The sequence below is a fragment of the Aquarana catesbeiana genome, linkage group LG01, assembly GCF_042186555.1.
Source record: "Aquarana catesbeiana isolate 2022-GZ linkage group LG01, ASM4218655v1, whole genome shotgun sequence".
NCBI classification, from domain to species: Eukaryota; Metazoa; Chordata; class Amphibia; order Anura; family Ranidae; genus Aquarana; species Aquarana catesbeiana.
Window position 1 is genome coordinate 557,884,295 of NC_133324.1, and position 13,684 is coordinate 557,897,978.

The window sequence follows — 13,684 nt, forward strand, 5'->3', positions numbered from 1 at the left end:
CCCTTAATAAAATATTTTTAGGTAAATTCTACTCTCCTGTGTGTGTTTTCATCCAAAAAGGACAGTTTGTTGGTGAGTATTCAGGTACATTTCTAAAGTACAATGTGAAATTAACAAGGGACAACAACACCAAACAATTTCCTCCTACAGATTAAATCGAACAACATATCAATGGTGTTGTGGGAACTTGTCACAAAAAACACACAAACATTTTTGGGAGTACAAATCAAAATCACCAAAAAAAAAAAAAAAAAAAGAGAAACACAAAAAAAGATTCTACATTAAAGTAAAAAAAAAAAAAAAACAAATATGTTGTCAGATGTGAGAAATCAAAATATATTGAGGGAATCCCGATAAATAGTAACGAAAGAAGTTTGTGAGAAGTGTGTGTGAATATGAGCATCAAAACGACCTAATTCTTGTCACATTATAAAGAAGAGAGTGCGCTGTATTAAACCATTTTTTACATTGCAGCGTGACGAAAGTGCTGTATCCATTGCGAACGCTAAGTTTACCAGAACGAGCTGTCCCGTGTCGGAATTTCTTCTGAGCATGCGTGGCACTTTGTGCGTCGGAACAGGCCACACACGGTCGGAATTGACGCGATCGGATTTTGTTGTCGGAAAATTTTATCTCCTGCTGTCCAACTTTGTGTGTCGGAAAATCAGATGGAAAATGTCCGATGGCGCCCACACACGGTCGGAATTTCCGACAACACGCTCCGATCGGACATTTTCCATCGGAAAATCCGACCGTGTGTACGGGGCATTAGAAATTAGATAGGCAGTCAGTAAATCAGGACAGATACATTTTCAAATATACTGTATATACCATAGTTTGTTGACTGTATAACTTTCACACAGATTAAATAATATACACTGATCTGGGTTATCTTCACCATAGAATGCAGCAGAATATATTTTGCCTAAATTTATGAAATCACAGATTTGCAAATTTTTATCACAGAGATAAAGAAAAACATTTTTTTTTCAAAACTTTTCGTAATTTTTCATTTATATATCAAAAACAAAAACAAAACAAAAAAAAAACCAGTGGTGGCGCTGGTGGCACTATCTGTCTAAAAAAAAAATGATAAAAATTGAATTTGGGTGCAAGTGAGTAATTGTCATTTAAAGTGTGATACATGCTTTGCTAACTAAAGTCAATAACAAAAATGTAATATTTTGCACTTTACCAGTCCTTAAATGTGGTGGCTACATTTATTTATTTTTTTTCTTCACGCTAAGAACATTTTTAACAAGCACATAAATTAGCTGTTGCTCCTTGTCACTTGCAATGTACCTGTCCCTTCCTGTGGGCTGAACAGAAAAAAAATCTTATATTTTTTCTGTAAACTACTAGTTCCATCAGTCCCCGTTTAATGGAGACGAATAAAAGCATACATATTTTAAGTTCAGCTTGGGGGGTCTACCATGGCTACCTCCATAAATACAGTGGAGGAGCAAGCATAGGCACCCTGTGACAGGAGGTATGTTATTCAAAGAATTACCAAAAAAAATGCCTGAAAAAGAAAACTGATGCAGCCACCACATCTAGGGACTAGTAAGCAGCATTATATTACATTTCAGCATTAAATTACATTTATGTTTAGTTTAGATCTGATTTAAGGACTAGTCTTCCAGCAGCACACATTCACCTTTTCTTTGCTACTTTACTGCTCCATTCAGCTCTTGGAAGTAAAGAAAATACTTGTTACTTCCATGTATGGAGGAACATGCCACCCACTCCATGTGACAACACTGGTGTTTGGTACATCACTCTCATATAGGGGCAGAGAGACAGCTATCTGAGTGGGTATGCCAGTTGGGCTTACAGTGCTGTCTTTACTCACTCCCCATGGCTGAATGAGCAGTAAGGATGGTATTCCTGCTTGGGAGGGGGAGATAAAGTGAACCTCTTGCTGTGTCCTGCATGAGAAACACTCAGGTTCATATCAAAGAATAATATGGATATTTTGTACATCATTACATTGATCCAGAATACCTGGCCGATCCTCCTGGAAGCTGGAAATCTCTGCATTCAAATTAAAACTTTCTCTGATTGGACAAGGTGGAGAGGTTATGTCATGTTCTCCACCTCGTCCAATATGAGAATGCTTTGCAATCATTCAGCTGCAAAGCATTCTCTGAATGTTGCCCATGCCGAGCTCCTGACCTCCTGTGTTTACAATGCAGCAGAACAAACGCTCGGCATGGGACCCAGAAGTGAGTGGAGATCACTATAACAACTATCAGATATTCAGCCTACTCATCTTGTAAATGCTAGTTCAGAAGAAGCAGATCAGACATTTAAATGTCTTAGTATCAGATTTGTTTCCAGACAGGGCCGGTGCTACCACTAGGCAAACTAGGCAGCCGCCTAGAGCGCACTGCTGCCTAGGGCGCCTGGCCACTGGTGTTCCTACTCTCTTCTCTCTGCAGCAAACAACTAAGTCTCAGCATCTGCAGGCAGCCGCCGCTCTGTTCACACATAGTGAGAGGACAGTGTCTGTGTCCCGATTCCCGAATGAATGGAAGCAAGCAAACATTCATTGATAGGCACTGGTATGCTGCATTTGATGGGGGATGGTAGGCTGCATTTCATGGGTGCTTAATTAAAAAGGTGGGGTATACATGGGCAGAGCAAAGGGGATGGAGTCAGGGGTGGAGCCAAGGGGGGCAGCAAAATGAGGTTTCCCCTAGGGTGTCAAAAATCCTTGCAGCAGTCCTGTTTCCAGACTATCATTTTTTTTACTACATGTGCTCTCAGTGTGCTTTGTGAGATGAATAAAACAAGGCCATTAACTTATCTGGATATAGATTTTGTTGTAGAAATTACTATACTGTATGATTATACTGAATGATTGAATAACTTAAGTGCATCTCAAGAGGACCCTCTTCAGAAGTTTATGCCTGATATCTTTTAAAATATTGGAATTAGGTGAGAAGCGCAATGTGTTTCTATAAAGTCTTTGAAACTCAAGCCAGTTGGAGAACAACATCCATTGTGTTGGTGTATGACACAAAACTAGCAACGTGTTTTGGGAGATTGGGGATCCCTCTTAGTAGTGTTAGATCAGTTGGCTTTAAGGACTACAGTCTGTTTTCTAGTATGACATCAGTGATTTGGAGTTTCTGTTGTTCTTGCAGTGGCAAACCTTTTAACATAGGACCATAATTGCTGTGTTAGGTATTCCTTCACCATACGTGTTCACTACTATGGCTCATGTCACGATATTCTACTAGTGCAGTCTTTGGGCAGTCACTATTTCTCATAGGCATATCATAACTGAGTAGAAAGTTACCTCCAAAATACAAGCCCAATTACCATGATGCAAAGTTGTTTGACTTACTGCAGATAATGGAAAGCCCTTTATATGATTTTAACAGCAGCTCCTCATTTAATAGAAAGTGTGCTTTTCTAATTAACTGATTTTCTTTACATTTAACAGTTCATGTAGAGGCAATTACCCAAAAAATGATCAGCCACTAAAAGCCGTTTAGCAAGGGCAAAAAACGAATACATTATAACACATTAAATAATGATTTTCCCACCCAAGAAACTAAATATTTCCATTTAGTAACTACACTGTGTCCCAAATCAGCTGGTCCATCCCACAGTGGTATAATCCTTTTGAATTTTGTATTTGGTGTGGTATGGTAGAAACTCCACTTTCTACCATACCACACCAAATACAAAATTCAAAAGGATTATTTTTTTTAGTCAGTAATTTAGGTATGACGTTGTTGGCAAGGTTTAATGTTTGTACTGTAGGTTTTGTGGGTGACAGAGAACATTATTTATGATAGGTCAAAGTTAAAATAACATTGAACAATTTACATTAAGTTGAATGAACAAAATACACTGCTTGTGTTCTAACATTTATTTAATATTCCGTATTCGGATGAATTTGTAAGATCTTGGCTGTAGGTTACATAAAAAGGGCTTATACCACTGCAAATCTAAACTTTCCTAGCTCTGTATTGGGCAGCCATATAAAACTACTTGTAACTAGATCACTGAAACTGTAGCATTCTAGAATGATTATTTGAATGTAATTATTATTATAAAGTGCAGAAAGATAGGCATGGCATTTTGATTAGGTTAAAATATGTCACATTGTGGGCCAAATTTTAACGTAAATTCTTTAATCTACATCTGAAAACTCACATTATTATTGTCAACAAGCAAATACTCTTTAACAAAAGTCCCTGTCACGATAACAAAAGTATAGTATTCTGATAAATGATTAAACTAATACAGAGGCAAACAAATATAGGTCTTAAGTACATTAATATAGAAATATAATCCAAAAAACCCTCAAAAGCTCATTTCACAAAGATAAAATACCAGGATAAGAATACATATTTTATTTAAAGTAGAACTAAAGGCAAAACCTTTTTTTCATTTTGAGGGTGAAGGTATAACCTCTATCAATTTGTTGACATTTGTGGAGGTTTCTTTTCACTTTTTGCCCCAGAGGCAAAATAGGAAGGGAGAGGAAATCCCTCCAAAGTGACAGAATCCCTTTTGGTCACCAGTGCCACTGGAACTATTGTCCCTATTGAAGGACGTTCCCTTTATTCTTGTTCTGGGGATAATCCAAAATGTGAAATTTTCTTTTACTTTTTCCTTCAATGATAATGGCAAACAGAACAAACAAAAAGGTTACATGGAACAGACAACAGTAAAAATACTTTTATGCTGCGTACACACGATCGGACATTCCGACAACGAAGTCCTGGGATTTATTTCCGACGGATGTTGACTCAAGCTTGTCTTGCATACAAATATTGTCAGAAATTCCGATCGCCAAGAACGCGCTGACGTACAACATGTACAACGGCACTATAAAGAGGAAGTTCAATAGCCAGTGCGCCACCCTTTGGGCTCCCTCTGCTAATCTCGTGTTTATCTCGTGTCAGTAGAAGTTTGGTGAGATACAATTCGCGATTTTCAGTCTCGTGCTTTTCAGATCCTTACTGCTCTTCAGTTTGTGCTTGTGGGTTCGTATCTGGTTTTCAGTGTGTGTAGTCAGTTCGTATCTGGTTTTCAGTGTGTATTTTTATATTCCGTATTTGATTTCCAGTGTGTTCTTGTCTGCTTGTTTCTGAATTTTAGCTCCCTCTTCTCAGGCCTTTCTGATTTTCAGTGCGTTCTGTTAGTTCGTTCTGACCAGCCGACCGTTTTGAAGCCATGTTGCGGGTACGTACTCATCGTAGAGTTCGTGCTGTACAGGGGCTTGGTGTTGGGGTTCTTACTTTGACCCAAGCCCAGTCCATGAACAGGGCGGGGAGGAGTTCATGGACCAAGAATTGGTTGCTCCAGCGTGACCAATTCTCGCACATGCCTTTGTTGCGGGAGATCCGTGAGAATAATCCTGATGGTTTCAGGAATTATCTCCGGATGACGGACCCCGTTTTTCACCGTCTGTTGGTTTTGCTGTCCCCTTATATCAGGAAGCAGGACACCTGTATACAGCAAGCCATCACTCCCAAGCAGAGGCTCGTCGTCACCTTGTGGTACTTGGCGACAGGGAGAAGTCTCCAGGACATCAAGTTCTCGACAGGCATCCCCCCCCCCCCCAATATCATTATTCCAGAGACTTGTTCTGCCATCATTTAGGAAGACTATATTAAGGTAAGATTTCTCCTTTAACATCACATTCTATGTATTTAAATAAATGTATTTTTTAAATACATTTTTATTTTAAACTGAAAAATATTTCCTTTGATTTACTGCTTGTGTTTCTTTTAGCTGTCTCCTAGGTTCTCCAATGAGCTTTTTTTTTTGGCCATTTTCTTCAATAGTGCAAACTTAATTTCTTGGATACATGAGGTTACAATCTCTTCTTCAGCTAACTATTATGTTGTGGGTCTGCTACACACACACCTTGTTTTTGTTGTTAATGTATTTAATGCATTAATGATAAAGATATTCATCATTTTTAGCACCATTAATTGATTTTTTGGAGTGACGAAAATGGCCTGATTGATGCAAATTAAAAAGCACTGTGGGTGTTATTTACTAAAGGAAAATTCACTTTGCACTACAAGTGCACTGCAAAACTGCACTTGAAAGTGCACTTGTAGTGCAAAGTGGATTTGCCTTTAGGAAATAACCCCCATTGTCACTATAAACACCAACAAGCCAAAAACTGCTATTGAGCATTGAAAGAAGAAGCCACACATTGTTGAGTAGAACATTTTTTACTCTGTGCACATTCACATGTGCGTTTAGAAAAGGGTTTTTGAACAAACCAACATATTTTTTGATTTTTTTTTTGGACAATAAAAATATCCTTTTTTGTGGTAAACAGGCATGTTTTTAAAAACATAAAACAATACACAACTCAGGAACTTACAAAGTTCAACTTTGATAAATTGAAGGTAATATCAGACATTAGTATGTCCAAACTGTGTTGATCTTGCCTTCATCAGATGGGGTGATGTCACCCCTGTGAAAGCCAAATTTTGAAGATGCACACAGATGCACTCAAAAAGGGGATTTACCTCCTGATCCCATGCCTAAGGTCAACATGTTCTAGCTACCATCATGGGGGATCAATAGACATGTCTTGGGGGTGCAACCCCTTCCTCTCAGCTACTTCAGTTGCGAGGAAGGGGTTGCACCCACAAAACGCGCACATTGATATCGTGTGATGGCAGATACCACATGTTGACACACTGTGTGCATCTTCAAAATTTTTTATAAAACTTAAAAAAAAAACAATTACAAAAATGTTGGTGTTTTTTAGATTCTGCCTAAAACATCAATTATGTTTTTGAGTCTTTTTTCCACATCATTGATGTCTTCCTTGATCTTCTGTAAATCACGATTGCACACCATGATCTCCCCGATGAGGACGTGTGCACTTGCACTTGTGAAATGTGTTTCTTCTTCCACAAAATCCACATCACCTAAAATAAAAAAACACCATGTATTATAAATAATGCAGGCATATATCTATTACCTGAAGCTGTGGTCTCAGACACTCACCTGTTGTGGTCACTATTTTGCCCACTTCATAAACCTCTCCTTCCTCCACATCCTGAGGTTGTGGTGTGGGGATTTCCCCTTCTTTAGGAGGTGGGAGGTCCCTGGTGTCCTCTGATGTCCCGATTCTTTTCTCCCCTATGTGAATAAAAAATAGGTATACTTAGCACACAGATATTTGATGGCAGAAATAGTAATATGAAACATTGCTTGGAAGTGACATACAGTTGTCTGTTTTGGCAGAGTTCCAAGCTGAAGACATGATTTTTTCCCTTTCTTAAAGCTGGAATACTTACCTTTTTTGGTAAAGTATCACATATGTAGAGACCTCTAGTATTCACTGGAGCACCTGTGTGGGACACCATAAAAAGTTGGTTCTGGTGTCCCACACTAGTGCTCCTGCGTCCAGATCTGTAAACATCTGCTCAGTGTCCTCCCCTTACACTGAATCAAGTTTGCATTTCATTCAAGTTACAAACCCATCTAGACAACATTGTACTAAACTTCTTTTAATCCAAATAGACATAAGCAAATGTAGTTAACCTGCATCTGCAAAAAACATCGTATTAGTGGGCGAACGAACGATGTTTACTATGAACGATTACTTTGCCCACGAACCTGAAACTTACCATTTTAAACTGTACAACTGTAAAGAAAAGCTCATGGAGCAGCACAAACGTAATAATAATAGGAACACACGGCAAATACTTACTTTTTTGCAGCACTCTCTTGATTCTTCTGTACTGATCGTGCTCCCTCAATTTCAGGTCTGACCAGCATTTCCTCAGTTGATCCTTGGATCGTCGTACCCCAAAATTCCTGTGCATACTTCTCACAACTTTAGTTATGAGCCTTTCTTACACTTGGGTTTGGGAAAGGTCCATGCTTCCCATCATAGTCGGCCCACTTCAAGGTGTCCACTATCTCCACCATCTCTACAAAGGACATATTAGAGGTCTTAAATCTCCTCCGGGATCGGGAAGTTTGTGGCTCCAGGCTTTCATCGTTGCTGCTGCTGTCTTCATGCACTTGTTCTTTCTCCACCATGTGCTCTCCCACTGCGCGGAAAGAGAAGGGGGTGGGGAATATACTCTAAAGAAGGTCAGGGGCAGATGGAGTTTCATGCATGTGCAGTGTATTTAAAGCGTAACACGCGTGCGTCATGCGTATTATCTGTGAGCGGAGGACGGAGTCGCAGATGCACCGACCGTTCTAACGAAGGTACAATTTTAACTTGGGGCATCAGTGGCCTATACTGCTTATAGATTGAGGCCTATGTTGGGACAAGATTATGCGAGTTTAGCCTGACATTAGGGTTTGTCTTATGTTGTGTCTTTCAGATAAAATGGATCGATCCAACGATCATGATTTCCTCCCCCAATTCATTGATTTGTACAGAGAGCTGCCCTGTCTGTGGCAGACAAAACACCCCTTTTATACAAATCGACTAAAGAGGAAGGCAGCACTGGATAAATTGCTGGAATTTGTGAAGTCGCAGATCCCCACGGCAGAAATCAACTATTTGAAGTGCAAAATTGGTGGCCTGAGGAGCACTTCTAATAGGGAGCGCAAGAAGGTCCAAGAGATCAGGAGCAGCAGCAGATGATGTTTATGTCCCCAGGCTGTGGTACTACAACAGACTGCGATTTCCATCAGACCAGACTGAAATCAGGCCATCACTCTCAACCCTTCCTTCCACTCCTCATTCCACCCCAGCTGAGGCTTCCGACGTCCAACCTGGGCCTTCCACCCAGGAAGAAGATGTGGAAGAGCCCAGCTTGTGTTAGGTATAGCATTATTCAACATATTTCTCAAAATTGTGTGTGATTGGGGAGCAATAAACTAAAACTATGTCCCTTTTTCATACACAGGAAAGCCTCAGCCAGGAGGAGGCTGTGGAAAGTGGCAGCCAGGAGGTGACAGGGGTAGTGGCAGCCAGGAGGTGGCGCGGGTAAGTGGCAGCCAGGAGGTGGCTGGGCCCAGTAGCCTGACCGAATCCCAGGTCCCTCCCCTCCGCCTTCAACAAAAAAGGCCCAGGAAGGGGAGGAATGTGGAGGAGTCAACACTTGGGTTAATTCACCAGGCTTCTGCGGACCTCAGAACCCCCCCCAGTCTTCTTGAGGCTTATGCCTGCATGGCTGCCAACAAAATGCAGGAAATAGAGGTGGGCCAATGCCTCTTTTGTGAGGAAGTGATATATATAGCCCTAAATAGGGGGTTGAGGGGCAAACTCACTAGCAAAACCCACCTGTGTGAGTTGGACCATCCTCCTCCTCCACCTCCTGCCACAACTCCAACACCAAAGGCACAGCCTGAAAGCAAGCGTGGAAGGAAGCGTGTAAGAGAGTGATGGCCTGGGTTCAGTTTGGCCTGGCAAAAGACGCAGGCTGTGGTAAGACCACAGCCTGGGGACATATATGTCACCTGCTGCTGTTCCTGATCTCTCTGGTCCTGGACTGGATTGTGCTCCCTATTAAATGGACTCCTCAGGCTCCCAATTTTGCATGTCAAATAGTTGGTGTGTGCCCTGGAGTACAAAGGCTTCGCTAATTTCACGAGTTTATCCAGTATTGCCTTTCTCTTTATTTTGTTATGACCTATAATAAATGTATATTTTTTTCTTAAATCATTGGCTATGTGTTATAATTAAGAAAGGACAGTTTGTTTGTGAGTAGGCAAGTAAATTTAAAAAATACAATGTCAAATTAACAGGGGGAAACCAACACCAACCAATCTCTTTGAGGTTAAAAAATACAAGATAATGATGGTGTTGTTGTAACTTGACACACAAAACGAGAAAAAAAGTATTATGGAGATCACTAGAAAAAAAAAAAAATCAGGAGATCTTGATTAGAAAAAAAAAAAAGGAGATCATGCTAAAAAAAATTATAAACATTATTCTGGAGATCTGGTGAAAAAATAACAAATATTATTCATGAGATCACAAGAAATTATAAAGAAATCAGTTTGTGAGAACTCTGTGTGAATATCAGCAGTAAAACAACGTCATAATTCTAGCATTATAAAGAAGAAGAGAATGCGCTGCATTAAAAGATTCAAAAATGTGCAGCATTACGAATGCTAGTTTTACCAGACCGAGTACTTCCGTCTCGTACTTGATTAAGAGCATGCGTGGAATTATGTACACACGTTCGTAATTTGAGACCAGCTCTCAAATTTTTGTTGTCGGAAATTCCGACAAAAAATTTCCGATGGAGCCTACACATGGTCGGAATTTCCGACAACAAGCTCCCATCGAACATTTGTTGTCGGAATGTCCGATCGTGTGTACGCGGCATAACTGTTATTTTGATAATTATTTTATCTAAGTCCATTGAAATTTGGAAATTACATTTATGTCTGAAATTTAACCTGCTTATTCTTGTGAATATTCTTGTGAATTTTAGATTGAACCTAATGTCTTTTGCTGCTTCTGGGCTCTAGCTACACTATATTGTCAAAAATTAGGTGTGTTGGTTGTTTGGGTACAATATTATATAGGATGTGGATGTGAGTGGTTGTCCCTGGAACTGGTAAATAAAGTCTGACCTATAACTATATTCTCAAAAGTATTGGGACACCTGCCTTTACACGCACATGTAGTTTAATGGCATCCCAGTCTTATGCCGCGTACACACGATCGCACATTCCGACAACAAAATCCATGTTTTTTTTCCGATGGATATTGGCTCAAACTTGTCTTGCATACACACGGTCACACAAATGTTGTCAGAAATTCCGAACGTCAAGAACGCGGTGACGTACAACATACATGACGAGCCGAGAAAAATGAAGTTCAATAGCCAGTGCGGCTCTTCTGCTTGATTCCGAGCATGCATGGAATTTTGTGCGTCGGAATTCTGTACCCATGATCGGAAATTTCCGACAACGGATTTTGTTGTCGGAAAATTTGAGATCCAGATCTCAAATTTTGTTTGTCAGAAATTCTGACAACAAATGTCCGATGGAGCCTACACGCGGTCGGAATTTCCAACAACAAGCTCCCATCGAACATTTGTTTTCGGAAATTCCGACCGTGTGTACACGGCATTAGTCTGTAGGGTTCAATATTGAGTTGGCCCACCCTTTGCAGCTATAACAGCTTCAACTTTTCTGGGAAGACTGTCCACAAGGTTTAGGAATGTGTCTATGGGAGTGTTTGTCCACGCTTTCAGAAGCGCATTTGTGAGGTCAGGTACTGATGTTGGATGAGAAGGCCTGGCTCGCACTCTCCGCTCGAATTCATCCCATTGGATTGATTTTAGGACTTTGTGCAGGCCAGTCAAATTCCTCCACCCCAAACTTGCTCAATATTGAACCCTACAGACTAATGCCCCGTACACACGGTCAGATTTTCCGACGAAAAATGTGTGATAGGACCTTGTTGTCGGAAATTCCGACCGTGTGTAGGCTCCATCACACATTTTTCATCGGATTTTCTGACACACAAAGTTTGAGAGCAGGCTATAAAATTTTCCGACAACAAAATCCATTGTCGGAATTTCCGATCGTGTGTACACAAATCTGACGCACAAAGTGCCACGCATGCTCAGAATAAATAGAGAGATGAAAGCTATTGGCTACTGCCCAGTTTATAGTCCCGACATACGTGTTTTATGTCACCGCGATCAGAACGATCGGATTTTCCGACAACTTTGTGTGACCGTGTGTATGCAAGACAAGTTTGAGCCAACATCCGTTGGAAAAAATCCTAGGATTTTGTTGTCGGAATGTCCGATCAATGTCCGACCGTGTGTGCGGGGCATAAGACTGGGATGCCATTAAAGTTCATGTGCGTGTAAAGGCAGGTGTCCCAATACTTTTGAAAATATAGTGTAGATGTATTAGGCTGCCCAGTGACATGACAGTCAGTTTCATTATTTCCTAACATATTTCCTAAGATATTATTAAGAATCCAGTTTTAACACCAGTCCATCAGTCCATGTATTGTGTAAATATCATGAAACAGCTGATATCATTGGCAACAGGATCATTGTATCCCTTGTAAATTCCAAACCCAGTCGGGTTCAGTTGTGCACTTTCTTTCTCTTAATTGCAACCATGCATAAGCAAAGACAATAGTAACAAAAGAATTAAAAATGTTTGCTCTGTATTATGTTTACATAGTTGAAATGATAAGCTGTAGGTCATAGAGAGTATTTATAAAATGCTACACGCTAATAAATATTATTTCTTACTGTCTATATACTTAGCAAGAAGAGTGACCATGGTTGTCTATAAGTGCTTAAAAGAGTAGCCAATAATATATTATGGATGTTACTTCCAGGGGTAAAACTAAAATGGTAGTACTTTTTATTTCCAGCTTTATTTGCCTTATTTTCTTTTCCTACCAGTTATGGAGAAAATAGTTTCCTTCAGTTACATAATAACATAATACATTCATATAAACATGCAGAATATGTTAAGAAATTAATATAAATGAGCAAGCGGAGCTTATGCAATACATGAGAAATGATGACTTACCTCTTCCTCCAGATAACTGACAGTATCCATAAAAAAGATGAAATGTGAACATGAATATTAGTGTAATCATGGTAAGCTAGTGATGTTGAACAGTCTGCTGCCTCTCTTGCACAAAGTCAGGTTGCTTCTGTTTTTGAAGTTTAGGTCATTCCACTTCTGATTTTTTTTTTTTTTTTCCTTGGAGGAAGGGCAAATTTGGCAACAATTTTAAAACTGGTGTTCAGCATCCCATCCAAACATCTATATCCTTGCAGAATTTAGAAAATCAGTGACAGTGCAGATGGCTTTGTATATAATGTGAGCATCAATAACAGCGATATTCATAATACAAAATATATAATTCAGTAATGCAACGGGTTTTAAACACAGCTATTACAACTCACAAAGCTAACTCATCAGAATATGAATCCTCATTTGTTAGCAGAAATGTGTAAGTTACAGTTACATGGCTAAAAAAAATTTAAAAGTAAAATAAATTAAAAATGCTATCCCTGTATAAAGCTTTTGTGTGAATTTTGCATTTTTAATGTTGACCTTAAAGCATTATTCAAATTGCTGCTCCCTGGCAAACCCCATAACATTTGTTTTACCATCTCTTGCCTATCAGCCTAGAAAATGGCCATTACTGTTTTTTAACATTCGTCTCCCTTGATGTCTTCGTTATCTGGATGGCGCAGTTTATGATTTAAAAGAGTTTTTGGCATACACCAACACCATAAACAAAAAAAAATCCTGTTCATGCTTGAATATGATTCTGTTAAACTACATTTCATAGATGTAGAGGTCAGTATGTGCTAGAGGATTGATTCTTACTGGTGTAGTCAGTTTTTTAGCAAATTTAAAGGCACCTTGCAATTAAATCATTTTTTGGAAAGGAAAACCGCAAGTGAGCAATTAAAATATTATTTTTTTCTGTGCTTTGCATGCAAGTTTTAAGTTTGTAATGGGTCTCTATAAGCAATGCACAATAAGGACTAATTCTCATGCCCCAGTGATGGTTACTTAAAAGCTAATTAATCAGAGATTAAAAAAAATAGCTAGACTCATGAGTTTTTCCAAAGGAATTGTGACAATATAAGTTTGAATCAAGGCTATCATGAACATGAGCTAATTGATTCTAAAATGAATCTTAAACCGTTGATGGCATCACAAAAAATAGAAGTACTTCTGACTAGGGATGAGTCGAACGGAACATGCAGAACAT

At 39.4% G+C, this 13,684-nt stretch overlaps 1 protein-coding gene across 1 annotated transcript in view; it reads right to left on the bottom strand.

The window, feature by feature from the left end:
• Window positions 1–12,977, bottom strand: part of COMP (cartilage oligomeric matrix protein) — a 227,582-nt gene extending 214,605 nt beyond the window's left edge. Inside the window, exon 1 of the mRNA XM_073596126.1 lies at window positions 12,481–12,977. Within this exon, the coding sequence (XP_073452227.1) occupies window positions 12,481–12,550 (70 nt within the window). The 5' untranslated portion in view covers window positions 12,551–12,977. The remainder of the gene's footprint in view (window positions 1–12,480) is intronic.
• Window positions 12,978–13,684: the final 707 nt, after the last annotated feature.